The 25,530-nt window shown below is 55.1% G+C and overlaps 8 protein-coding genes across 8 annotated transcripts; 4 read left to right on the top strand and 4 right to left on the bottom strand.

Annotated features, from left to right (window-relative positions):
* Window positions 1-990: 990 nt before the first annotated feature.
* On the bottom strand, window positions 991-7,845 carry UMAG_01178 (uncharacterized protein; the record flags this gene model as incomplete). Its single annotated transcript, XM_011388818.1, has 1 exon — window positions 991-7,845. The coding sequence occupies one exon, from the start codon at window positions 7,843-7,845 to the stop codon at window positions 991-993; it is 6,855 nt and encodes a 2,284-aa protein (XP_011387120.1).
* A 985-nt stretch (window positions 7,846-8,830) lies between these two features.
* UMAG_01177 (phenylalanine--tRNA ligase) lies at window positions 8,831-10,399 on the bottom strand (the record flags this gene model as incomplete). Its single annotated transcript, XM_011388817.1, has 1 exon — window positions 8,831-10,399. One exon carries the CDS (start codon window positions 10,397-10,399, stop codon window positions 8,831-8,833), a length of 1,569 nt encoding a protein of 522 aa, XP_011387119.1.
* Window positions 10,400-10,633: 234 nt separating this feature from the next.
* On the top strand, window positions 10,634-11,800 carry UMAG_01176 (uncharacterized protein; the record flags this gene model as incomplete). Its single annotated transcript, XM_011388816.1, has 1 exon — window positions 10,634-11,800. One exon carries the CDS (start codon window positions 10,634-10,636, stop codon window positions 11,798-11,800), a length of 1,167 nt encoding a protein of 388 aa, XP_011387118.1.
* A 126-nt stretch (window positions 11,801-11,926) lies between these two features.
* Window positions 11,927-14,119, bottom strand: UMAG_01175 (uncharacterized protein; the record flags this gene model as incomplete). The annotated part of the gene is made up of 1 exon (XM_011388815.1): window positions 11,927-14,119. The coding sequence occupies one exon, from the start codon at window positions 14,117-14,119 to the stop codon at window positions 11,927-11,929; it is 2,193 nt and encodes a 730-aa protein (XP_011387117.1).
* An 816-nt stretch (window positions 14,120-14,935) lies between these two features.
* On the top strand, window positions 14,936-18,406 carry UMAG_01174 (uncharacterized protein; the record flags this gene model as incomplete). The annotated part of the gene is made up of 1 exon (XM_011388814.1): window positions 14,936-18,406. One exon carries the CDS (start codon window positions 14,936-14,938, stop codon window positions 18,404-18,406), a length of 3,471 nt encoding a protein of 1,156 aa, XP_011387116.1.
* A 155-nt stretch (window positions 18,407-18,561) lies between these two features.
* Window positions 18,562-19,659, bottom strand: UMAG_01173 (uncharacterized protein; the record flags this gene model as incomplete). Its single annotated transcript, XM_011388813.1, has 1 exon — window positions 18,562-19,659. One exon carries the CDS (start codon window positions 19,657-19,659, stop codon window positions 18,562-18,564), a length of 1,098 nt encoding a protein of 365 aa, XP_011387115.1.
* Window positions 19,660-20,576: 917 nt separating this feature from the next.
* Window positions 20,577-22,541, top strand: UMAG_01172 (putative succinate dehydrogenase flavoprotein subunit SDH1; the record flags this gene model as incomplete). The annotated part of the gene is made up of 1 exon (XM_011388812.1): window positions 20,577-22,541. The coding sequence occupies one exon, from the start codon at window positions 20,577-20,579 to the stop codon at window positions 22,539-22,541; it is 1,965 nt and encodes a 654-aa protein (XP_011387114.1).
* Window positions 22,542-23,481: 940 nt separating this feature from the next.
* UMAG_01171 (uncharacterized protein) lies at window positions 23,482-25,248 on the top strand (the record flags this gene model as incomplete). The annotated part of the gene is made up of 2 exons (XM_011388811.1): window positions 23,482-25,094; window positions 25,188-25,248. 2 exons carry the CDS (start codon window positions 23,482-23,484, stop codon window positions 25,246-25,248), a joined length of 1,674 nt encoding a protein of 557 aa, XP_011387113.1.
* Between the last annotated feature and the right edge of the window lie 282 nt (window positions 25,249-25,530).

Here is a 25,530-nt window from a genome sequence, read left to right as displayed (position 1 = left end):
AGATTATTTTAGTTGTATTTTTGACATTCCAACATCTCTGCTGCAGTATGCACAGACATGCATCCACTAGGGCAGGGTCCAGCGTACGCCCCATGCTTGTTCTAAACACTCACGACTCAGACTGCAGGCAGTGGTGAGCCTGCCTACCGATGGCGTGCAGCTGTGTGTACATGTCTTTTGCCTAACTATTATTTGTTTCAGGCGATCTTGCCCTCTCCCCACCGATGCCGAGCTGTGCCTCTTCATTCTTCCTGAGGCTGCCTAATTTTTCGGTTCCGTTGTCGAAGGTCTTTGTCCATCAACGACCAAGCAGCTATCGACACGAGGGACAGAAAGGGGTCGTGCGAGACGCTTCATTTCAGAACCGCGGCAATTGCGTCTCGCGCGTGTGACTTTGAACTGACCTAAACACAAGCTAAGCGGGCGATGCTAGCACAGTTTCGGGTGACAAGCGAGAGTCGAAAGGTCGAAAGGTCAAGAGCGTAGCGTGTGTCTTTCTGACGCTCCAAATACTCGACTTCCCACGGGCCAGCACGAAGCCGAGAGATCTCTCCATCCCATCTGACAGGTCTCCCCACCTGGGCCACGTCAGGCGTGAGAAACAAGAAAAATCACGAATGTCGCGCTCGTCACATCGTGGCGCAGCTGCGCAGCTTTTGGTCTCGCTTGAATCTGAATAGCTAGAGCCACCCTTCCAGAGACGACAGCCAGTCCAAGTTAGCGCAACGACCACAGCGGTACACGAATCACGAATCTTCACGGACGCTCCATCCCCGTCTTTTATGAAAAGGCTGTTCCTTTGATCCCATGCTTGGCACACACATGCCTCTTCGTCAGATATCGCTGCTCACGTGCTTCTTTTGCTCTTTGAATGTAGATCGCTCGATCTCATCAAAAGATACACTCCCAAACGATCAGGTTGTGAACGGAAATCATGTCTTTTAATGTGTAACAATCCCAACATTCGCGCCTGTCGAGCGCCCAGCAGCACTACGGATTGGAGGCCTTTCTTCGGCCAACGCCGCCCATGAGCTTGCTAAGGCGATTCCCAGGCCCGGTGGCACTGGCTTGCTTTGTTCCAGATGTGATTGCCCCTTTTGTCGCGCCCATGTTCGCAATCGAATGGTTCGACTCATATCGAGAGATGGATTGCTTGCTGCTGCTGCTGTGGATCGTGCTGTCCTGTGCATGTCCAGCACTCACAATAGCACCACCAGAGACAGCTGGAGCAGCAACGGGCATAACAGCAGTATCACCTACCGAGTTTTCCGTGATAGATGGCAGACCCTTGCTCGCAAGCGCATGTACAGTCGCAGATCGGTCGGTGACAGACGAGCCGGTGCCGCCATGCGTGAGTGAGGTGTTGGACTCGGATCGACTCATAGCATTGTTGCTAGGCATCGCCGGTGCTCTTGGCTCTTCCTCGCTGACCGCGAGATAGTCAATTTGCCTCGTCAAAGAAGCAATGTGTCGCTGCAGGGGCGACTGAACCACGCCACCGCCGCGGTTGGCCTTTGCACTTGTCTGCAGGTCCTGTCTGCCTTCCTCAGCCGCCGAAAAGCCAGAGCCATTAACAGCACGATCCATCGCACCCATACCCATCGTAAAGCCTCGGCTCATCGTTCGCTCGGGCGACCTCCTTGCGTCGTCCTCTAAACTTGCGCCCACCGCCCTGCCACGGTCCAGCGACGTGGATCCTGCCTCGCCTAGCTGTCGCACATCTAGTTCTAGTCGCTGGATCTCTTCGCTAAAGTTTTGCAGGAAGAAGCGCTCCAATGTTTCGTGGAACGGCTTCATCTCCGGCGGGCATAGTTGGGCGTGCAGTCGGATGCAGCGGAACAACACCATGGCTTGCACATCGACAGCCTGTCTCAGTTCGGCCACCGCTTCTTGCTGATTCTCGTGCCTTGCAACGTACTCGGGAGCGAAGAACGTGCTCTTGTACATGGGTACACCACTTTCCGCTGGAACATCGACCGCGCTGTTGAGCGCCATCGACAGTCGATTTGTGTTGATCTTACCCGTCGACACCTTGCGGATCGACGTATACTTGTTCTCCAGCATAGCGAGCTCGGCTGTCTTGGCCTTGACATCCTCCACTGCCTTTTCCAATGGACTGATCTCCACCACGTACACCTCGGCCACCTCACTGCGTCGAAGCACCGTAGGAAATGCGTCTTCGCAGCGCAGATACGTCTTTTCCGTCCACTGCTCCGACGCCACGCCGCCCGGCTTGTCGAGCGGTCGCACAAACGAGAAAAGGTCGGTGCCGTTGTTCTCATAGTAGGCCCGTACGGTTGGCGGTACTTCAGCATTTGTGAAGATGTCCTTGGAACGATCAGGTTCTGGCTGCACCGCCGTCACCTGCACAAATTGGCCCTCGGACAAGCGCACCTCGTCGTCGGGCAAGGCGGCGCTCTTGATGAGTGTGGCACTGGGGTGCTTGGCGTGCAGGCGGTCGCAGAAGGCGCCAAACTTTTCCCAGTCGTGTCCGCGGTAGACGAACATCTTATCCTGCAGCGACGCCGGCCACTGCTGCCCGTAGTAGGCGACGCGGAAATACGCCGAGAACGCACGTTCCTCGCTGGCGATCATCTGGTACAGCTTGGCTTGGTGCTGAAGCACTTCGGCCAGACGAACATAGTCGACCGAGCGGTATTCGTACTGCTGTGCAAGCTCGCGGCAGATATCGACCGAGATCTCCCACGCCTTGCCTTTGCCCAAATAGTCGAGGATGAGCATGTAGAGCGTCTCCTTGCGGGCAAAGTGCGACTGACGTGGCAGATCCAGATCGGCGATTGGCTCGACAAAGCTGTCCATATCCCACGAATGAAGATCGGCATGCAGTTTCAGCGTGAGTGCTGCTTCGACATAATTGAAGTTTTCCAAATGCAGGTTGACCAGGCGCAACACGTGAGTAGAGAAGGCCGAAACCCTATTGGTTTGCCGCAAGAATCCAAGCAACTTGAGCGTGCCAGCGACGCGGTCATCTTCGTAGCCTTCCTCTAAAGGCAAGCTTCGTACACTGAGCAGCAAATCAAGGAAGCGGTTCACCGACACCAAGCAAGCATTGACCTGATCACGTAGACCAGCATCGACGTTCGGATTGTCAAACAGCGCGCGCAGTTGTCCGATGAAAAAGGCACGCGAGATCTCGTCACCCTTGGTGCGCGTCATGAAGAGAATGTCGAGCTTGTCGATGATTTCTGCCTCGATCACGGTGAAGTTGCCGTTCAGGTGCCACTCGGAGGTGATCATGGTAGCCAAGACACGCACCGCGCATGTCCTGAGCTCGTCGTGGTGCGACAGGCACAGCTCGAGCACGGGTTCCACCAGGGACGGAACAAATTGCACCTGGAAACCGCCTGTGTTCATGCGCTCGTCGGCTTGGCTCGTTTCGTCTCCACCGACCTCTTCAACTGCCTTTTCAGGCCATCCGATCGAAGTCCACAGCTTGGCAAAGATCTGGGCCCCCTCGCCTCGAATGTCGCCCGCTAGTCTCCACACGGCCCTACGCCTCTGTGGTTTGAACTGCTCAATCACCAGCTGGTCGCTCGACAGCAATGTCAGCACCATGGTCAGGCACGACCGCCAGAGCGTGGTGTCGAACTTATCGCTTTGTTCAGCGGAAGGAATGTAGTGACGCACCATGATCGATGCAATCGGATCGGCCATCTTGAGCACCATTTGATGACTGAAGATGTTCAGGTTGAGCCATGTGTTAGGGAAAGCCTCATACGATAGGACCGAGGTCGCCACCTCGAAGAAGTCTAGCAGTACCTTGGACGTTCGCTCTGCGCCGCCGAGATCTCTTTCCTCGTCGAGGAAGCTCGAAAGATGCTTTCTCGGGCTTAATACGATCAGCACCATGAGTACAGCGCTGATCTCGACAAGACCACAGTTGAGAAATTCGGTACGATCGCGTCGGCGGTTCCGACGCGACGAGGGTCCATTGACCACGGACGCACCTCCCTGCGGTCGCTTGGCGACGAGCGGAAAAGGATAGCTGGAAGGGAAGACGACTGGTACGGGCGACGGCGTAGTAGATGGCGCGCGGTGTCGCTCGAGCGTCCGGATTGTGGCTCGACTCGACATCTCACGGTAGGTCTCGAGCAGCTTGGGCATCATGGTGAGTAGATAATCCACATCGTCCTGCTCCTGGCGAGTCTTGATGCGCCCATTTCCTCGTGTGCCATGTGACCCATCTGCTGGATCGGAAGCCAAAGATACCTGCAGACGATCCAGGATGACAGCCAGAATGGTGACAGCGAGGCGTGCCGCCTCAAGCCACGACACTCTGGCAGCGTCACGAGCATTTTCATGAGCATTGACTGCAACATGCGCAGCTTCGTCGTAGGGTCCGAGATGCGGACGGATCCATCGGACTACGCTCGGGATCAGCTGTGAACGCGATGCTTGCTCTTCAAAGAGTGAGCCTTGGGTCACCTGCAGAATGTGAAGCAGTTTCCAGATGGCCATCTTGCCCTTGGTGATGAACACGCTGTCTGCGAAAGCGGAGGCGACGCGAACCAGCTCATCGGTGGTGAAAATGCGAGCCAAATCGGGGAGGATGCCTGCAAAATGTTGAAGCGCGAGCGTCTGGGTGCCAATAATCGAAGAGGGCTTAGTAGCACTCATGAGCTGATTGATGCTGCGCAGCAGCCCTTCGAGCTCGCGTTTGAAGCCAGCCTCGAGATGATCTAGGACGGCCCCTCCGCCAACATCACGGTCGCCCCTCTGGTTCTCGCGGCTTTGAATCGCAAATTTGAACAGATACGGCCACACCTTGATAGCCGCACGAAGGTCCTTGGATGTCTCAGGTCGACATGGATCGGCCATAAGCTTGGACATGGAGGCGATCAACTTGTTGTGCGCTGTGGTAAATTTGAAGTGGCGTTCGATATAGACGTCAAGCGTGGCGCGGAAGTTGGTGAACCGACGGTCCTGCACGATGCCGAGCACGGTGACGAGACTGTTGAAGACCAGATCGTCAAGCTCGCCGCGGCTGTTGCGACTACTGGTAGCAATGCCAAACAGCGAATCGAAAATGTCTCGCAAGAACTTGACGATCTCGACCTCTCCGACAAAGGTGAATTGGTTGAGGACGCTTCTCAGCTCCTCAAAGTCATCAGCGAGCAGATGCTCCCAATTGAGCAGCTTTAACAGGACGTCGTTCTGCGAGTATTTGGTCGAGACTAGGAAAGTGCGCAAGGTGAGGATATCACGAAGAGGCTGCACTGTGGACGCAAGATTGGTAGGCACAACGTCGTTGATGTTGCGCCCGGCAGGTGTGACGGGTGGCAGATTGAAGTAGAGATCGGGACCGATCTGAGCGGGAGGTCTGTTTGTGCGCCAAAGAAAGAGTGTATGGCTGCCATCCGGGATGAAGGCACGGCTCGACTCGAACAAAGGAAGATAACCATAGGCAAAGGGACGCGATATGGCCACAGAAGAGGACGACTGCGGAGCGGGACTACCATGCGTGACATTGCTAGCTGCAGCCAAACCACGCTCCTCCTTGGTGCTTCGATGGCGGAACGAGAAGAAGAGGTGACAGTCTTCCATGATATCGCGCGGTAACTGCAGCTTGACCAATTCGCCCCACGTGGGAGCATTTTGATGGTAAAAGACGAGACTGTCGAATTGTGTCAGTAAGGGCTCGCCTGCGCCGCGGGAGATGACATCTTCAACCACACGACCGTCCCGGGTGCGCACTTCAACCGAGACCTGGATGTTTCTGAGCGAATTGCCAGCCATCTTGTTGCTCGAAGGGTAGAACTCGCCACTCCAAAGCTTGATGTAGGCTTCGTTGCGTTGGTCGCCAGGAAAGACGACGTCCGGGAAGCCAAGACGAGCCGCCTGAGCTACATCCTGAAGCAGCGATGGGTTCTCGCGGATCACGGCAGACGTCTCTCCATGGAAAACCTTCACGTTGATGGCTAGCATGTCGGCTCGCGACGACTTTTCGAATTCGCGTGTTCTGGATGCGATGATGTCCTGATGAAGCGTGCTGAAGGCGGCTTCGTTGACAGGAACAAAGATGGGCATGACATGTTCCTTCATCGTGGAGCAAGAGGCGACATCGGTTTGAAAATTGTGGTGCTGGCCGAGCTCGACGACGGCGCATCCGAACGGCCGACGGAACGAGTGATCGCCGGCCATGCGTTTAGGGCGGAACGAGGGGGTATTGGCTAGTGAAGGATCAGCAAAGGCGTCGGCGCGATCGTGTGGCTGATCCTGGCCTGCGGCGCCGAGCGGCGTGGCTTTGATGTCACCCACACGCATGCCTCCGTTCCTTATGATGCGGCAGACCACATTGAGGTCCTGCATGTCGCTGGCGCTTAGTTCGGTGAAGAGAGCATGCATCTTGCTAGACGCTCCCGCCGAGTCGCGGACGGGAACACCACGGTGGTTGAGCATGATGCAAAACTCTTCGGTGAGAAAACGCGATTCGGCTCGATTGTAAAGCGAAAAGTAGAGCTCCACCACCTCACCGGCGGTGCATGGGGTTGCAACAAACGCGCGGAGGTCGATCAGCACATGAAAGTACTTGGCCGCGGCGCTGTCATTGCCGCGTGGGTTGGTGGAAGCGAGGGAGCCGTATCGAGCGCGTTGTGGGTTCGAGATGGAGCCCTTCCGCGTTGCGGTTGCTGGGTGGCGCGAAGAGTCGTCGGAAATGCCGGCGAGCACACCTGCACTTGTGGTTGTAGGCGCTGTGATGCCAAACGCGCTAGAGGCGGACAAATCCATGCCACCGGGCGTAGCAGTGGATGCAGCGTCGTCTTGTTGATCGACATAGGCGAGCGCAGCCTGAAGAGCCGAGAGACGGATGCCGCTGACCCAGCTGTCGGGATCAGCGTCCTTGGTGTTGATGTCAAAATCGACGAGACCGCCGCGACCAGGATGGCGTACGATGACGTCGAGACCTTGGGCGACGTTGGCCTTGACCAGACGCGCGACACATTCCCTTCTGAGCTTGGCTACTTCTTCGGCGGAAAGCGTCTGGGCAAGAAGCTGTTTGCGTGCCACAAAGAGGACGTCAATGTGATGCTTGATTGTGTTGAGAAGCTCATAGTCGCGTTGGCCAAGGTATTTATATGTCAGCGCTGACCATTCGCGCAAAGCGCATGCGATCTCATCGACCAAGGGTTCGTACACGCCGGCGAGCGTTTCATCGCCGCATTTGAGACTCGGAAGTGGCGGTGGTGGACGCTCAACGAGCTGGCCGTCTGTTCCGATCTCCTGACCGACGACATCAATGGAAGGCAGTTGCGCTCTTGGCGGCTGGTTGGGACTGGAAGGTTGGGATGTGGATTCGTCCAACTCGGGCAAAGTGTCCATGTTCCTTCTCTGACGCGGTAGAGGTGCAGTGGCACCGATCACACCGAGCTGCTGTGCGTGCTCGTAAACGGAAGCCAGTCGCATCTCTGCGTCGTCGAGCTGCTCACGGATGTGGACATGTGTTTTGGGGAATACACCGACGTAGACTTGCGGCTCTTCGTTGGCAAAAGGGCTTGACTGCTGACCGAGCGCATGGATTGTGCTATAGTCGCTGAGACTGCTGGCGCTGGTGGCGACGGCGGGGAGACGATTGGTGGATACGACATAACCTCGGTACCAGTTGACGTCAGTATGGCCGAACTGCTCAAATACATAGACTTCGTCACCAAGCTCGAGAGCAATGAGGTTCTCGTACAGGTCCTGGACGACGTCTGCTGGAAGCGACTCGAGCGGGAGAGTCGACGATTCGAGCGCGTCCGTCTCTGGCGAGAAAGGATGGGTGGCGAGGCCATAGAGGAGTTTGGGAAGTGGCTCCCACCTGCGGTAGGAGCTTGTGCTAGCCATGGCGGTTACCTCTGGAGAGAGAGTGATCGAGATGTCGGTTGTCCGGCTGAAGCAATGTTATTGTACAGTGGCAAAGACCAAGATCAATGTTTGGTCACCTGCGCCGAGGACAGGACGCGGAGAAAGTTGCGCTCGACGACTTTTGCAGGGTGATGCGACGGTGCTGAATGTGAATGGCAAGACGAAAGGAATGTGGAGAGTCGTATGGTCAAGCAACGCGGTCAAAAGAATGACAACTGTGAATGATAAATAGTCTAGAGCAAGTTGACAAAGCGTCGAGAAGGTCTTGGTGAACGTGAATATGGCGAATCACAACGATGTCGGCGAGCAATATATTCTATAACAGTGGCCGCCGTGCTGTTCTGTGTGTGGGCCTCGCCCCGCGTTTTGCACTCTGTCTCTTTCACCCTCGACTCGCATTTTTATTGATACTCATGCTTACTCTGGATTTCCGCTTTCCGGAAACGGACGTGTTGGTCGCTCACGCATGGCATCCTCGCTTGCTTTTCGGCTGATTCAACGCCAACGCCCATCAATGTTATTCACGATTTGTCTTTTGAGAAGAAGAAAATCAAAAACAAAAACAAACGGAAAAGGAAAAGGAAAAGGAAAAGGAAAGAAACAGAGAGGCGGCTACGGGGCACGGGGCACGGGGCACGGGCAGAATCGTGAGCGTTGCTAGAGAGCTAGCTTCCCATCCTCGTGACTTATAACATGCTAAGCTCGATTCACGATTCGTTAGTTTGTGTAGCATTTTGAGTGTGAGACAACCTTGATGCTGCTTAGGCGTTGAGCGAGATGGCAACTCTTACTTGACTCTGGACCCTGCTTCACTTCTTGCCTTTCAACGACGCCAATCCCAACGGCCAATGCACAAGGTCAGAGGGGGATAGAGAGAGACACACAGAGAGAGTGAGAGGTGATGTTGGAATTACAGTCACACAGTACAGTACAATGTGCAACAAAGCCTTCCATGACAAATTGACTATCGAATTTCGATGGAAAGCTGATCCACGAGCTTCTTCAGGACGTCCGAGTGAAGCTGGTTCACCTCGTCATTCTCGAGCGATCGATCCATGGACCGGTAGTTGATGCGGTAGCACAGACTTTGCTTCTTCGTCTTGGGATGCACAAAGTCATCGATCTTGACCACATCCTCAACCAGATCGCCCACTCGGTCGCGAACGATCTCGAACAGGTCGTTTTCGTGGAATGCACGCTCTTGTGGCAACCAGAAAGAGACATCCTTGTAGCACGGTGGATACTTGGAGTACGGCTTGAACGTCAACAACTTTGGCTTTCCAGAACTGCGCTTGGCTTGACCTCCAGCTGCTGAGACCTCGTTGCTGCTTGTGCTAGCGAATTGACCCAAGAAGCGCGGGTCCTGCGTCCAAAAAAGTCGAATGTCCGGGATCGAGTAGAGCACCATGGCGATGCGTTCCAGACCGAGACCAAATGCCCAACCGAGTCGATCCGGCACACCTGCCTTGTCTAGCGTCCTTTGCTGCACCACACCGCATCCTAAGATCTCGAGCCATTTGCCTCGGAACCACACTTCCACCTCGTAAGACGGCGACGTGAACGGGAAGAACGCCGGGATCCAGCGGACGCGCAGCGGGTCGGTTGACGAACCTCCCTTTTGCGCCGTCTCAAAAGCATGTCGATCGGCAAACAAGTCCAAGACAAGACCGTTGAGTGTTGCCTTCAGGTGACGTACGGCGAGCGCCGCTTCACGAGGATCGTGATGGCTCTGGTATCCTCCGGCCTCCAACAGACCTACATGGTCTTGGATCTCGAAATTCGCCTTGGCCAGTTTGGCCTCCATCTCTTGACATTCTGCCTCTACCTTGCCGCCGATCGCGTAGTCCTCGTGAGCAAAGATGGCCGCACCTTCCACCTGGTGAAAGATGGGGTAGTGCGAAGCATCGATTTCATCGCGGCGATACACGTCGGCCGTGAGCAGCCATCTTTCGTGCTTGTTGCGGAACGTCTCGACTTCGTGTGCTGATGTGTGGGTGCGTAAGCACGTGTTACGGTTCACATAGTAGGTATCGGTAGGGCTGCGGCCAGGGTGATCCGCGGCGATGCCGAGATCCTCAAAATTAAGTTCGGTAGTGACCACGGGTGATGCTGCGTGAATAGCCGTGTATTTTGGTCCGACTGAAGCCTCGAGCTGATCACGTAGAAGAGCTAGAGGGTGATTCTTGGTGTAAGGAAGCTGAGGCGTGGTGGAAAGGCGCGACAGGATCGAGGCTGGGATATTGGTGTAATCGTCGGTCGGGTATTCTTTTCCCAGTATGCTGATGGTTGCTGGAAATCGGCTCGCAGCGGTAGCACCAAGCTTGACAGCGATTGACGTCGAAAAGGATTGAGAGTCTGGTCTCGCATGGACAATACTCGTGGCTAAGGCGAACGATGAGTCGACGATACATCGTCTCACAAAGTTTACCTGGGAGGTGAGATGCTGCACCCTTGCATGGATTTGAGCTGGTCGCGCCGCCCGTCTGGTACCAAAACAGGCTCTACACGCTGCCTGCGATGGCAGCTTGATCATTCTGGCAGATCTGCTTCGAGTAGCTGGTGTATGACACGTCTATTCACCGTTCTTCTTCCAAAGCAGAGTCGTGATTGCGTTCTGTTCCTTCTTTTACTTTCAATCTGCTCGGAACTCGGACTTTCAACGCAGCCCCGCAAGCGCCTTTGTGCTCAGCAGTCACGAGTCGGATGACCTGACTTGATTCTAATCATCAACCTTATCATCGCCACTGTCTTCTCTCGATACGACAAAATGGACATTTACGATCCCGGTCTTATGGCTGCAAATGGCAGCGTCGATGGAAGCAGCACTCCTACAGGCAACGAATCAGTGAATAAAACTGAACTTGACCAGAATGTGGAAAAGCTGGTTGGCAACATCTCAAGCTGGTGGTCTGGCTTTGCCAAAAAGTCGCAAGACTCGATCACACAGGCACGAAAGGAGATGGAAACCCGAGGTGGTATTGTCAACTATGCCAAGAGCGAATATGCGAAGCTCGAATCTTCGATTGGTGAAGCGCAAAAGAAGGCGCGAGACCACAGTCAGCAGCCACAAGGAGCCAAAGAGGACCTCAGTGCTGAGTCCTCGTCGACGGACTCGGCGAGTCGCTCTGAGGTCAGCAAAGGAAAGCAGAGGGCCATCGATAACCACACATCAGCAGTGGCGCCTTCCGATGATGCAGAAGGCGCGAATCAGAGTCCTACTCTCGGCGCTTCGATGTCATCACTCTTTTCCAAACTCACCTCTGACCCGCGCCTGGTTCAGCTCCAACACTCCTTGACATCAACGCTGCAATCCGTGTCATCACCTGTAACCTCAAACGAGCCCAATGATGCCACTAGAACTACCAACCCGATCAAGCTGCAGGAGTCGCTCTCGAAGCTCTCGCTGACCATTCAGTCCCACCTTCCGCACCTGGATCTCAAAGAATCCCAGCAGCTGGCCAATCGTTATCTGCAGGCTACCGAGAGCTTTGCGCGGGAGGTGCAGTCGGACATGAAGGAATTCGTTGGCGAATTGGTACGTATTGTGCCGCCAGAGGAACGAGGTGCAGAAGCCGAGTCGACAGCTGCCAAGTCCGATTCGACTTACAGTGGGTCGGACGTTGCCGAAAAGACAGCCCCGCCGATTGCCGCGGATAATCAATCCCAACCGTCTGGAAAAGCCAGACCAGGTAGTACGGATGCAAAGACACAGACAGTCGCTGCAACTGACGCCACGTCGGAGGAGGAAGACTTTGCGTGGGACGAAGACGACGAGGAAGCTGCAGCTGTTCGCTCCGAAATCGCTGTTTCAACCACATCCTCGACAGGAAAAGCGGCGGAGCAATTGTCCATGCCCACTACTCCGGCAGTCAAGCAAGCCGAAACAGTCCAGGCCAAAAACGAGGAGTCTGAAGAGGATTCCGATTGGGAGTGATCTCAACGGTCGGATTGAACAACGTTTCGTGTTCTCACCCAATGTCCCCTGGTCATGCTCACACATGCATAATTGTAGCAACAACCCTGAATGTGGATTGAAAGAGCATAAGAGCTACAATTGAGTTCAAGTGGGTTGTTGATCTGACACAGCCTTACTCGAGGGTGGCGGAGAGAGCGAAGATTCGTTGGACTTGTGATCAACACCTTTCGCGGTCCAGAAATCATTCTTGGTGCGCGATGAGATGCGGGACAGGGCTCTCGCTGGCGCGGTGCCCAGCTTTGGCGACGACTTGGCGCTGCTGGTGCCAGAGAGCGTGGGCAGTTGCATCTTGTCGTCGTCACGCGCCATCTGGTCGTCCGAGTCTTCTTCAGACACGAATGTGGATGGCGCAGCTTGGGACAAGTCTTCCAGGTCGGCCTGCGTGATCTCGGAGTGAACCCTGCGCGCGCGTTTGCTTGCAGAACCATTTGCGTTGGCTTTCGCCGATCGGCCTGCGCTGTACCGAGAGTCCTCTTCGTCGCTATCCGCTTCGCGCCTTGCTTTCTTCGAACTGACATGATTGGAAGCATCTTGGCTTACACCTTGCGGGACTGCAATACTGGCTTCCTGCCGACGCCTTGCCTCTCGTCCATTCGTCGTGGCCGACGCACCGCTAGACTTGTTCGCTGCAGAAGCAGCTCCGCGGATGGACAAAATGGGCATCTGGCCGCGCCCGGCTGTGCCTCTAACATCATCGATCGAGACCACGCCAGTGTCGCTTCGGACTTTGGCCTTGCCAGAGGATCGGTCGTTTGCTGTCAAAGAGGCGGACGCAGAAGCACGGGACTCTAGAGGTTGTTCCCGGGAATAAGTGGAGGGTCGCGCTGGAGGCGGACTACGTGGAGGTGCTGGTCTCCCCAATTTGAACTGAAGCGAGCCAGAGTAGTAGAGCTCCTCCATCTCCTTTCTCTGCCGGACAACTGGGTTTGAGATGCCAAGGATGGTGCCGAGGAGGCTATTAGGGTCCTTGTCGTCCTTGCCGCCTTGAGCGGTCGAGTCGCGCACCAGCGCCCGCCTCGCTTCAGCATCGGAATCGGAATCGGAATCAACAGAGAAACGGCGGTGCTTGCTACGCGACGGATCGCCATGACCCTTGGCGCCCGTGCCATTCTGCAATGACGAGCTTCCCTCGTTGGCTTGCTGACAAATTGCAGCAGTGAGGATGTCGAAGGCACCTGCTAGAGTCGATCTTACATTGATAATGCCGAACGAACCTTTCGAGATATCGTTCGAGGGATCGTGCGGATCCTCGATGCAGAGCATGAAGGGGCGCCTCTCATCCTTCCATCCACGACGAGCTTTGCTGAAATAGCCGCCACGACCACGGATGGAAATGCCGCAGTTATCGTAGCCAAAGTTTTTGCCGTAGAGTTCCAAGAACTCGAGGAGGAGGACGCCCAAGCTTCTGTCGGCATCGATCTCGCCCCTTTGCACTTTTGGATGGAGCTGCAGAAAGCTAATGACCATGATGATTACGCTGTAGCTTCCCAGACCTCCCGAAAAAACTTCGCTCATGCCTCGCTGCATGAGCAGATACTTTACAACCAGGATGAGCGGTCGGATGTGAGGCCACTTGCGCAGCCAACTGTTGACGTAGCTGGCCGTGGTGAGACCGTTGGTGTGGTTGAGCGAAATGTCGACCTTCAAACGGGCGTAGGTGGTGACAAATTTGATGATGGGCACCTTGGCCTTGGCAATCACTTGAACGTCAGTGGCAAGGTTGTGGCGTCGCAAACAGGCAGCCATAGTGCGAAGCGCCGACTGTACGCGCAAGTTGGCCATGGAGTTGCTGACGACGACCAGGTCGAGATCGCCTTGAGGCAGGTAAAGCTTGGTTTCCTGGCTTCCGAAAGGGTACACCTCTGCGTCACGGAATTGAGACTTGATGGCGCGACTGATGAGCTCGATGACCATACAGCGAGTCTCGTGCTCTGCGGCGGTGGGGGTCATCCAGTAATCGAATGCGATGAGCTCGCGATGCAACGCTTCTGCACCGTTCTGGCATTTGTTCCATTCTACATCTGCGGACCATGGTGTATGGCGCGAGCGAGCCATCTCTCGCTCCTTTTTAGAGCGTCCATCGTCTTCACGCTCGTCTGCCTTGCGCTTCTTGCCCTTTTGCGATACGCTTCCGTCCTTAGCTTCCTTGGGCACACGACTTGCTTTCGATTGCGTTGATGATTCAGGGGCGACACCAGCGTCGTCTTGATCTGCGCCGAAGTCGAAGGCGATAAAGTCCTGAGCGCCAAACTCCTTTTCATTGGTCGAGACGGGCATCGTGAATCAAAGTGAGTTCTCGGCCTTGAACTTCGCAGGTGTGTCGCTACAAGCCAGGACCTGAAGCAGCTTGGTTTGCTGGGTCAATGCACTTGGCCAGGACTAGAATGGTGCGGTCTAGCTAGGGCGAGCTAGATACCGTTGGACCTTTTCTGAGCCACAGATGTGGCTTCGTCGTAGAGTGAACGTGCTTGTCGTGATGACAGAGAAGAGCGAGACAAGAGAAGCTAGCCTTGATACGACAATCACGAATCACGAATGGTTCACTTTGACTGGCTTGCAAGCCCCTGGTTTTTTCCACCGGTCTCGGTGATTTTTCTATAGATTTTTTTTTGTCCCAGAGCCGCATCGTCTATGATTCGTGATTTGTGCTCAGCGAAATTTGAAAAAGTCAAGTGGAGAATCTGTGAAATCGCGAATCGTGAATCGTGAATGCACATCCCAAAGAAAAGGAGCAACGACGTAACAGGAGTCAGTTTTCTGTTGGACCCTCGTGCCTCTCACTCACACCTGACTGAGCTGAGAAACGTGAAAAACGCGAGTGTGTGTGTGCGCCTTGAGAAGACTATCGCGCATGTCTTGTGTGGGGCCTGAGCCAGCATTTCACGTTTTGGCGTCGTCTGCATCTCCACTTCATTTCTTCTCGACACCATCGGTAAGCTGATTCGCAGCTTTTCAATCAGCAAGCACGGTTGAATCAAGAATCAAGTATCGACAACGCTGGCATGTCTCGCAATTGAACTCAGCGTCGCTGAAAAGCTCTTCTGCAAGCTCATCTTCCTACGAAACCCGTGAGGGCATCGTCACCTGCAAACTATGAGCGGCTACGATAATCGCGACGACTACCGTCACTCTTCCTCTTCTTCTCACCATCGATCTCGTAACAGTAAGCATGATTCCTCGTCCTCGTCGTACAGAAGCCATGGATACGCGCCAACTAGACGCCGTTCTCGTTCTCCTTCTTCGTATCACTCCTCTTCGCGCAGTCATCGTGATCACACCACGGATCCTTACCCGAATGGTTCTGGCCATGATAGGCGGCACGACCGTGATCGCAACCGAGAACGGGACAGGCGTGATCACGACTCCCCTATCGAAGCCGCACCTTCCCCCGATGGCCGGCGCTTTCATGTAGAAGGGGCGCCCAGACAAGGCGGCAGAAGGCGGTGGGATGAGGGTGCACCAACCCCTCCAACCGCTGCAGCGCCTGTTCATGTATCTGATCCGACGCGATCGAGCTTGAATACGCAGCTTCCATCCAGACCAATCGTCGCTCCACCTGGTATGGCGCCTGGACCGCCGCCCTCGCTACCATCTTCTACTCCAATCGTTCCGTCCACCGGTATCTCCATCTCGCCCGAAGAGCAAGCAAAGCTTGCAAAAAAGGCGCGACTGGAAGCGTGGCGCAAGGAGCAAGCTGCTAAAAAGGCGCTCGAGGAAGCCAGGCAGCGAGCTCGGTCCATCGCCAGTGCTGTAGCGCCTTCCTCACAGCGCACAGAAAGTTTCTCTTCCTCATCGACGCCACAAACCGCTCCAACCTCTATCAATGCTGCTGGCTTGCGAACGCTGTCTTTACGAACGGATCCATCTAGGACCACAGCGCAGAACCGGTCGCGCACCATGATGGACGACGCTTCGGAGTCGTCAAAGCGGATACATCTCAGTCGTCTCGGTGATTTGCCCCCTCTGGATCCATCTATCGACACGGCTCACATAGCTACAACTAGCGTTGATGCCGAGGATGATGATCACCAGCTCGGAGTTGCGCCACCTACCCAAGGCTCCAGCGCTGCTGCCATGGATGTGGACGATGACGACGAAGAGGAAGACCCCCTAGACGCGTTCATGTTAACTGTCAAGAGCCAAGTGGCACAGGTCAACGACGACGATCGACGTAAGGCTAGCGCCAGCGGCGGCCACGAACGGACACAAGCCAAATCGAAAGCGGTTGTGCTAGGACGAGATGATAGTGACGGCGAAGCCGAAGACCAATACGAGGAGCTCGACGAGCTCGACCGCGTTGGTATGGCGACAGAGGACCTCTTGGCGCTAGCAGCCAAAAAGGTCAAGAAGAAGGATCTTGTCACCGTTGATCATTCCGCCATCGACTACGAACCATTCAACAAAGCTTTCTATCACCCTCCTGCCGAGATTCAAGACATGTCGGAAGAGCTGGCCAATCAGATCCGCCTTGAGATGGACGCCATCACAGTGCGTGGCAGGGACTGCCCCAAGCCTCTCACCAAGTGGTCACATTGCGGGTTACCTGCAAGCTGTTTGGATGTGATTAAGCGTCTCGGTTACTCTGCTCCCACTCCGATTCAGAGCCAGGCAATGCCGGCGATCATGTCCGGCCGAGACATTATCGGCGTGGCAAAGACAGGCTCGGGCAAGACCATGGCTTTTCTTCTGCCCATGTTCCGGCACATCAAAGATCAACGTCCTGTCGAGCCTTCTGAGGGTCCTGTCGGCATCATCATGACGCCCACTCGCGAGCTTGCCGTCCAGATCTACCGCGAGATGCGACCTTTCATCAAGGCTCTCGGCCTTCGCGCCGCTTGCGTGTACGGAGGAGCACCCATCTCAGAGCAGATTGCCGAGATGAAAAAGACGGCTGACATTGTGGTGGCAACCCCGGGCCGGCTGATCGATCTGTTGACAGCTAACTCAGGCCGCGTCACCAACCTTTATCGTGTCACTTACCTTGTGCTCGACGAAGCCGACCGTATGTTCGACATGGGATTCGAGCCGCAGGTCATGAAGATCCTCAACAACATTCGCCCAGATCGTCAGACGGTGCTGTTTTCCGCCACGTTTCCAAAACAAATGGAATCGCTGGCGCGCAAGGTACTGAAGAACAAGCCGCTTGAAATCACTGTCGGTGGTCGCAGCGTAGTAGCTGCTGAGATTGAGCAGATCGTCGAGGTGCGCTCCGAAGACACCAAGTTCCATCGTCTCCTCGAGATCCTCGGCGAGCTATACAACCGAGAAAAGGATGCACGTACACTCATCTTTGTTGATCGTCAAGAGGCTGCCGACGACTTGCTCAAGGACTTGATTCGCAAAGGATATGTAACTATGTCGCTACACGGTGGCAAGGATCAAGTGGATCGCGACGAAACCATCTCTGACTTCAAAGCGGGCAATGTGCCCATTGTCACAGCCACTTCGGTCGCTGCGCGTGGCCTCGACGTGAAGCAGCTCAAACTGGTCATCAATTACGACGTACCCAACCACATGGAGGACTATGTGCACCGCGCTGGACGAACCGGTCGTGCAGGTCAAAAGGGAACATGCATCACCTTTATTACGCCCGAGCAGGACCGATACGCACGAGACATTATCGCAGCACTCAAAGCCAGTGCAGCACATGTTCCGCCAGAACTCGAGGCTATGGCAGCATCCTTCAAAGAGAAGCTTGCGGCCGGCAAGGCCAAGGCGGCTGGGTCCGGTTTTGGTGGCAAGGGTTTGGATCGGTTTGAACTAGATCGCGAAAAGACACTCAAAGCGCAAAAGTCGGCCTACGGCGAAGCGGATGATGACGCCAAGGCAGCCGCGGCGGGCGATTCGAGCGAGGACAAAGCCAAAACAGGCGCGCCACCTGGAGCATCGAGTAGTGAGGACCAGCTGAGCAAGATCCAGGGCATGAAGATTGAGATTATGCAAGGCGCGGCACCCGAGTCTGTGCGGGACAACAAAACACTCTCGGCAAGTCAAGAGGCATCCGCTGCTGCTGCTGCTGCTGCCGCTGCCAGAAGCAAAGCGGAACCGGAGCAAGAGTTGAAAGAGGCAGCACAGCTCAAAGCTCAAGAAGCGGCGCTCGAAGCTGCCAAGGCACACGGTGCAGATACGACCAAGCTCGCCGCTGTGCTGGAAAACATCCGCAGGCAGGCCAATGCCCGAAAGGAGGCAGCTAAGAACTCTGAGCTAGACAAGCACAAGGATCGCAAAGCTCGCGACCCGGATGCGACCGACTACCACGCGATCGTGCCGATCAACGACTTCCCGCAGCGAGCGCGATGGAGAGTCACCAATAAGGAGACGATGAGACACTTGATCGAATCTACGGGAGCATCGATCACCAACAAGGGCGTCTTCTACAAGGAGGGCACAGAGCCGCAACCAGGCGAGCCGCCAAAGCTGCAGCTGCTGATCGAGTCAAACACCAAGTCGATGGTGGAGGATGCGGTGCGCGAGATTCAGCGTCTGCTGGTGGAAGCGACGCAGGCCGTGCTCGAGGCCGAAGCAAGGAACCCTGGCACAACGGGCCGATACACTGTGGTGTGATTCGCGATTCACGATGGCAAGCCAAAAGATGCCACCCCGATTATTTTGGCATGTGATGAATGCTTTAATGCCTTTGGTTGTCTATGAGAGAAGCTGAGCAGATACAAATACAAACAGCGAGATGACAAGGAAGCAGAGGCTTGCATGCCTGTATGTTATAGCGCACCCTCGAGGAAGGCGAGGAAGCGCTTGGCGATGGCATATTCAGTCGAGGCCGGCTGAGCCGCATTGAACGCCGCCGACTTTGAGCCGTTCAGCGCTACCTGGGAAGTGAGAGAAAAGTGCACACCTTCGGACCTGGCGGCAGATCCAAGTTCGTTGATCTGAGCAGAACCAGAGCTGTGCATGCGGACAAATTGACGTCGGATCCGCTGTAATGAAGCCATGGTCACTGGCTTGTCAGCTGGCAGTGAGAACGCGAGGGAAGGGCCCCCTGTCAAGCTTGGATGGGTTATCGGGATATCCGCGCCTGGTTGCAAACCGAGCGATGATTGATGTTGTAAAATGCACGAGACGACGGTCTGGGTGGAGGATTCGAGGATTGAGAGATAGTTGGCCGTGGTCGAACGTGTCGGAGCGACCACTTCTGGCGCCTTATTAATCGAGCCCTTGGTAGCTGCGTCCCAGATATCGTCGAAGGGAATTGGCTCGACGCTGATGCAGTTGTCATTTATCAGGGACGAGCTCGCGTCTTGATCTTGATCTGTGGGCGTGTTCAGGATGGTCGGAACAATGATGAGCGGCGAATCCCACCGTGTCATCGCGTTGGGCTCTTCGAAACGCATGAGGAGGCTGTCGAGCGTCTCATCATCATAGCTCGCCTCTTCACTTTGTTCTATCCTTCGTTTGCCGTTCCAGTATCTGCAGACTTGAGGCGGTGCATGGACGTGGATAGATAGACAGCGCACGCCGACTTCTCGTGCAGCACACCAGAGCTGGTACCGGAAGCCCTTGATGTTCAGCCCAGCTCCACCATCGGCAATGACAAGAGTATCTTTGCCCAATGCACGTGTAACAGCAGAGAGGTAAGATGCTCGTGCAGGCTTCTCAGTGCGCTGTGATGCATAAGCCGAGCGTGTGATGTGAACGTCATGATCCGAGACGATGACCACCCTGTTCGGTGCTTGAACTTGTGCGGGCGAGGACGATCCAGCTCCTGAGTCCTTGATGCGGCGCTCCAGTTCCTCTTTGATGAGCGCAGAACAGGTCGAGCGGCCAGAGCTGGCTAGACCTGATACGATAATCAGCGCCATGGCAAGGTGCTGGCAGTGCGGCTGGACCGAGTGTGCATGTGAGGATAGCAACGACAAGGTAACCTTTGTGCTTCCAGCTGAAGCTCTGCAGCTTTCTTGCACATTCGTGATTCGTGATTGGAGCGTTGGACCCTTGCTCTCTCTCTCTCTCTCTTCTCGCTAGTCTGGTTTAGTCATCTGTGGTCATCAGAAGTTTGATTACGTTTGAAAACTCTAACACTGTCACACTTCGGTACAAGTCGGACTGCGGTTCAGCGACGCTGCGGAATTGAACGGAAATCACACAAAGACCCATTTTGCGGGGCTTACCAAAGCTTGCCGTTGGAAGGCTCGCATGCTGGCGCGCTACTTTTTTCCGCTCAGAAAGAAAGAGAGAAAAAAAAAAAAAAAAAGGAAATCTCGTTTCGCTAGTTTGAAAGGCTAAGAGAAACGGCACGCGGTTTATTATATAAAATTCAATTACAACTGTGACGCGGCGAACGGGGAAGAAGGGCCATTCCGGCTGGGAAGGCTGCGAACATTGTCCACGAATCAGCGCCATCGCATTGGTTAAGACGGTGAGTGATTTTCAAAAGTGCGTTTCAAGAGCCGTGGTTGGAGACCTGTAGAGACTGCTGACTGCTTCTTCGGCTGTTGCGTGTCTGTGTGTGTGCAAGGGCAGGTGAGTAATTTGTGTTCGCCCCGCAAGTGGTTGACACGCCCAGCCGTAGGGTTGTTAGCTCATCCATCGCCTTCCGATGGCAAGAAACATCTTGCACAAATGTCAATGCACCTTGTCCACTGTTGACACGCCTTCCTCTCATACCATCCCCATCCCTAATTATCCTCGATCTCGTACAACTCCCTCTTGTAGTACCATCTGCATCTGGGACGCATTCTACGCACCCGTCTGATTGCAGTCGTCGAACCACATCACCATGATCTTCGCAAGGTCGCTCTCGCGCGCCGTTGCGCGTGCGCCTTCTTCCTCTAGCCTTGTCACCCCTTCGCACCGAGTCGCTGGCTTCCACTCCACCCCCAAGGCATCGCGCATCATTGCTTCTCAGCCTCTCCGTGCTAAGGAGGCCGCCACCCCACTTGACGCCGCCAAGGGTTACCCTGTCATTGACCATGAGTACGATGCTATCGTTGTCGGTGCCGGTGGCTCTGGTCTCCGTGCCGCCTTCGGTCTTGCTGAGGCCGGTCTCAACACTGCTTGTATCACCAAGCTCTTCCCTACCCGTTCGCACACCGTTGCCGCCCAGGGCGGTATCAACGCCGCGCTTGGAAACATGACCGAGGATGACTGGCGGTGGCACATGTACGACACTGTCAAGGGCTCCGACTGGCTCGGTGACCAGGACGCCATTCACTACATGTGTCGTGAGGCTCCGCGTACTGTTATTGAGCTCGAGCACTTCGGTCTCCCCTTCTCCCGAACCAAGGACGGCAAGATCTACCAGCGAGCTTTCGGTGGTCAGTCGCTCAACTACGGCAAGGGTGGTCAGGCGTACCGATGTGCCGCTGCCGCTGACCGAACTGGTCACGCCATGCTGCACACCCTGTATGGTCAGTCGCTTCGACACAACACAAACTTCTTTATCGAGTACTTTGCCCTCGACTTGATCATGGAGGACGGCGAGTGCGTCGGTGTTACTGCACTCAACATGGAGGACGGCACCATTCACCGCTTCCGTGCTCACAAGACCGTTCTTGCCACCGGTGGTTACGGACGTGCTTACTTCTCTGCCACTTCGGCTCACACGTGCACTGGTGACGGTATGGCTATGGTCTCGCGTGCTGGGCTTCCCCTGCAAGATCTCGAGTTCGTTCAGTTCCACCCTACCGGTATCTACGGTGCTGGTTGCTTGATCACCGAGGGTTCGCGTGGTGAGGGTGGTTACCTGCTCAACTCGGAGGGTGAGCGATTCATGGAGCGATATGCTCCTACCGCCAAGGATCTTGCCTCGCGTGACGTTGTCTCGCGTTCCATGACTATCGAGATCCGTGAGGGCCGTGGTGTTGGCCCCGAGAAGGATCACATCTACCTGCAGCTCTCGCACTTGCCGCCCGAGGTTCTCCACGAGCGTCTCCCTGGTATCTCGGAGACCGCCGCCATCTTTGCCGGTGTTGATGTCACCAAGGAGCCTATTCCTGTGCTTCCTACGGTGCACTACAACATGGGTGGTATCCCCACCAAGTACACCGGTGAGGTGATCACCAAGGGCCCCAACGGCGAGGACAAGATCGTTCCTGGTCTCTATGCCGCCGGTGAGACTGCATGTGTGTCGGTGCATGGCGCTAACCGTCTGGGTGCCAACTCGTTGCTTGACATTGTCGTCTTTGGTCGTGCTTGTGCCAACCACATCAAGGAGAACCTCGATCCCGGTAAGCCGCACAAGGAGCTCAAGGGTGACGCGGGTGCCAAGTCAATCAACGACCTCGACTGGGTGCGAAACGCCAACGGCACCAAGACCACCGCTGATATCCGCAACGACATGCAGCGTGTCATGCAGTCTGACGCCGCTGTGTTCCGTACGCAGAAGACGCTCGACGAGGGTGTCGAGAAGATCGACAAGGTGTACTCGACCTTCCCCGATGTCTCGATTCAGGACCGCTCCATGATCTGGAACTCGGATCTGGTTGAAACGCTCGAGCTCAAGAACCTGCTGACCTGCGCAACTCAGACCATGCACTCGGCTGCTGCCCGAAAGGAGTCAAGGGGTGCTCATGCTCGTGAGGACTACCCTGACCGAGATGACGAGCAATGGATGCGTCACACTCTGTCCTGGCAGCACGAGGGCACCGGCGACAAGGTCAAGCTCGACTACCGAGGTGTCATTAGCACGACCCTCGATGAGGCCGAGTGCAAGCCCGTTCCCCCCTTCAAGCGCCAGTACTGAGCTGTATTACACATATTTTGCGACGCTTCCTGCATTGAAATCGATGTCTTGACCCGCTTCACGCTTCACGCTTCACGCTTCACGCTGCAGCTCAGTGCGTGCCAACTTGTGGTCGATGTGTCCTAAGCTCTGAGATAGTGTTAGCTCGGATTAATGTGATAGCACAGCAGTCGTGCTCGATGATCTGAACAAACGTCGGTACTTGTGGCACGCAATGCGATTGGGTGTCAAGGTTCCTGAAATGAAGCCGAGCCTAAAGCTTGCGGCTCGAACGGGTGCTGTATTCGCGACTGCTGGTAACCCTTGTAAGTCAGCGACGAAAAGAGGATACCAGAACGTTTTATACCTGTTTGGAGCGCTAACGCTCTAACAAACGGCAGAACGGTCCGCGGTCCCGGTTAAATTGGCCTAAGTTCAGGCGAGAAACAACCCCGGTTTGCCGGTACACCGCTGGCTCGTGACTCGTGATAGTAGTGAGTTGGTTACCGTCGTGCGTGTCACGCCTTGATTTTTGGCTCGACAACCACGGAACCCATCCCGACGCGCGCGGTGTTGCCTTACGAGCTTGCCAGAAGTTTATCCAAACATCACCGCTCACAGCCGCATGCCGCACGCAAGAGATGAAAGAGTGCAGGAAAAGTTACAGTGAAAGTTGGAGCTCGTCTGTGCAAATCACGAAGCACGAATCATAAATCATAATCTTGAATCTCGAATCTCATCAAGACTACGGGCGCCGAATTGAATCACGAATCACGAGCGGCTACTTGCAGAGAGACGTTTGAGTTGGACCCCACCACTTGCCACATGCTCCTTTTCCCCGCTTTACTGCCACTTCATAGTAAGCTTGCGCAGTATTCTCTCGTTTATAAACCACCCACCTCGACCTTGCTGATCGTCCGCATTTCTACCCACCCTCGAGCTTTCTCTCAAAGTCACCGATATGGCGCCTCAGATCCTCAAGTCGCTCGAACCGGATCCGCCACGCGTGCAGCGCGGCAACTTGTTCGACTTCCTCCACAGCAATCCGAACAAGGTGGATGAGAACAAGCCAGTCTTTTATCGACTAGACGGCAAAAAAATCACGCGCAAGCAGCTTTACGATGATTCGCGACGACTCGCATACGCCTTGCGGAACAAGCTTGGCTTGAGGCCTGGAGCGAGGATTGGCATCATCTCTCCCAACAGCACCGCATACCCTTGGGTCGTCCATGCTGGTCTATGCGCAGGCGTGGTGCTGGTTCCCCTGAACCCAGCATATGGAGCCGAAGAACTCGTTCATCCAGTTCAACAAGCTGAGATCGAGTACATTTTCTGCCACCAGAGCGTTCTCAACACGGTGCGAGACGGACTGGAGCTCGCAAAGGTGAGCCTCAAGTCCACAAATGGTCAGAACCGTCTTTGGATCTTGGATGACGGCGATAGCCTCAAGAAGGACGACAAGGGCGAGCAAGACGCACGAACGCTGCTCGGCGACGACCGTCTCGAGACACACAAGGTGGTCGACGACCGCACTGAGGATGCCTTTATTGTATTCTCGAGCGGTACGAGTGGCAAACCCAAGGGCGTCCAGCTGGTACACGGTAACATGACCGCAGTTACCACCGCTATCGTCCACACATTCGGAGATGCTATCAGCCCCAATGACCGCTACATTGGCGTGCTGCCCTTCTACCACATCTTTGGATTGGCCAAATTTATGTGTAAGGGCGTCTACATCGGAGCCGAGTGTGTCGTAGTGCCCAAGTTTGACCTGGGCGTGTTTTGCGCCGCGGTGGAAAAGTTCAAGTGCAACATCAGCTACGTGGTGCCGCCGATTCTGGTTCTGCTGGCAAAGGATCCGCGCGCAAAGAAGTACGACCTCAAGAGTCTCAAGTGGGTCATGTCTGGTGCAGCACCGCTTGGAACCGAGCTGAGTATGGAAGTGGAAGCTGCGCATCCTGGGTTGCGCGTCACGCAAGGCTGGGGACTAAGCGAGACTTCGCCAACGGCGACGTTCGCCAAGCCGGAAGACTACCATGCTCACATGGGTACTTGTGGACGACTCATTGCTGGTGTAGAGGGACGATTGGTGGATGACGATGGCAACGATGTCGGTTTCGAGCAGGGCGAGAATGGCAAGCCCGGCGAATTCTGGGTGCGTGGCCCTACCATCATGAAGGGCTACCTCAACAACAAGGAGGCAACCGACGACTGCATCACTCCGGACGGCTGGTTCAAGACGGGCGACATTGCCATCATGAAGAACAACTATTTCTGGATCGTTGACCGCAAGAAGGAGCTCATCAAGTACAAGGGCTTCCAGGTGCCTCCTGCCGAGCTGGAAGCGACGCTCTTGTCGCACCCCAAGATTGCCGACGTGGCTGTAATTGGAGTGTATAACAAGGCGCAGGCAACCGAATTGCCACGAGCGTATGTTGTGCTAAAGGAAGAGGTCGCTAAGAACGAAGATCCAGAAGCGGTGGCGAAAGAGATCATCGAGTGGACTGCGAAAAAGGTAGCTAACCACAAACGCCTTCGCGGCGGTGTCAAGGTGCTGGAAGAGATCCCCAAGAGGTATGTCGATTGGCAAGGGCATAGTTTCTTCATGGAATCAATCTGCAGACTGCTGACGTCCTGACTTGTCTTCATTTTTGAACACGCTAATAGTCCTTCGGGCAAGATTCTCCGACGATTGCTGCGAGACGAAGCTGCCAAGGAGTCGCAATAAGTCGGTTTACAATCACGAATATTTCCATTCGCCGTATGTAGCTTCAAAAGAGTCTCACGATTGACATTGCAAGAACCTCTTGTCTTTGTAAGAGAACATGGTTGAGTTGTGAGTGTTGTGCAGACAACACTTTCGTGGACACGGTCGAATAGAGAGTTGTGAGCGGACGTCGCCCTTGCGAGATAAGTGGAGTGCAGTCATCGAGACACGGGAGTGTGTACGCTCGGTTACCTATCAGTCACGAGTCGTGAGTGTGAGTCGCGCGCCATTTCCGCGGCTAAG

The sequence above is a fragment of the Mycosarcoma maydis genome, chromosome 2 (assembly GCF_000328475.2).
Source record: "Mycosarcoma maydis chromosome 2, whole genome shotgun sequence".
Lineage (NCBI taxonomy): Eukaryota > Fungi > Basidiomycota > Ustilaginomycetes > Ustilaginales > Mycosarcoma > Mycosarcoma maydis.
Note: the sequence above shows the minus strand (reverse complement) of the source record. Positions and strands in the feature narration are given on the sequence as shown.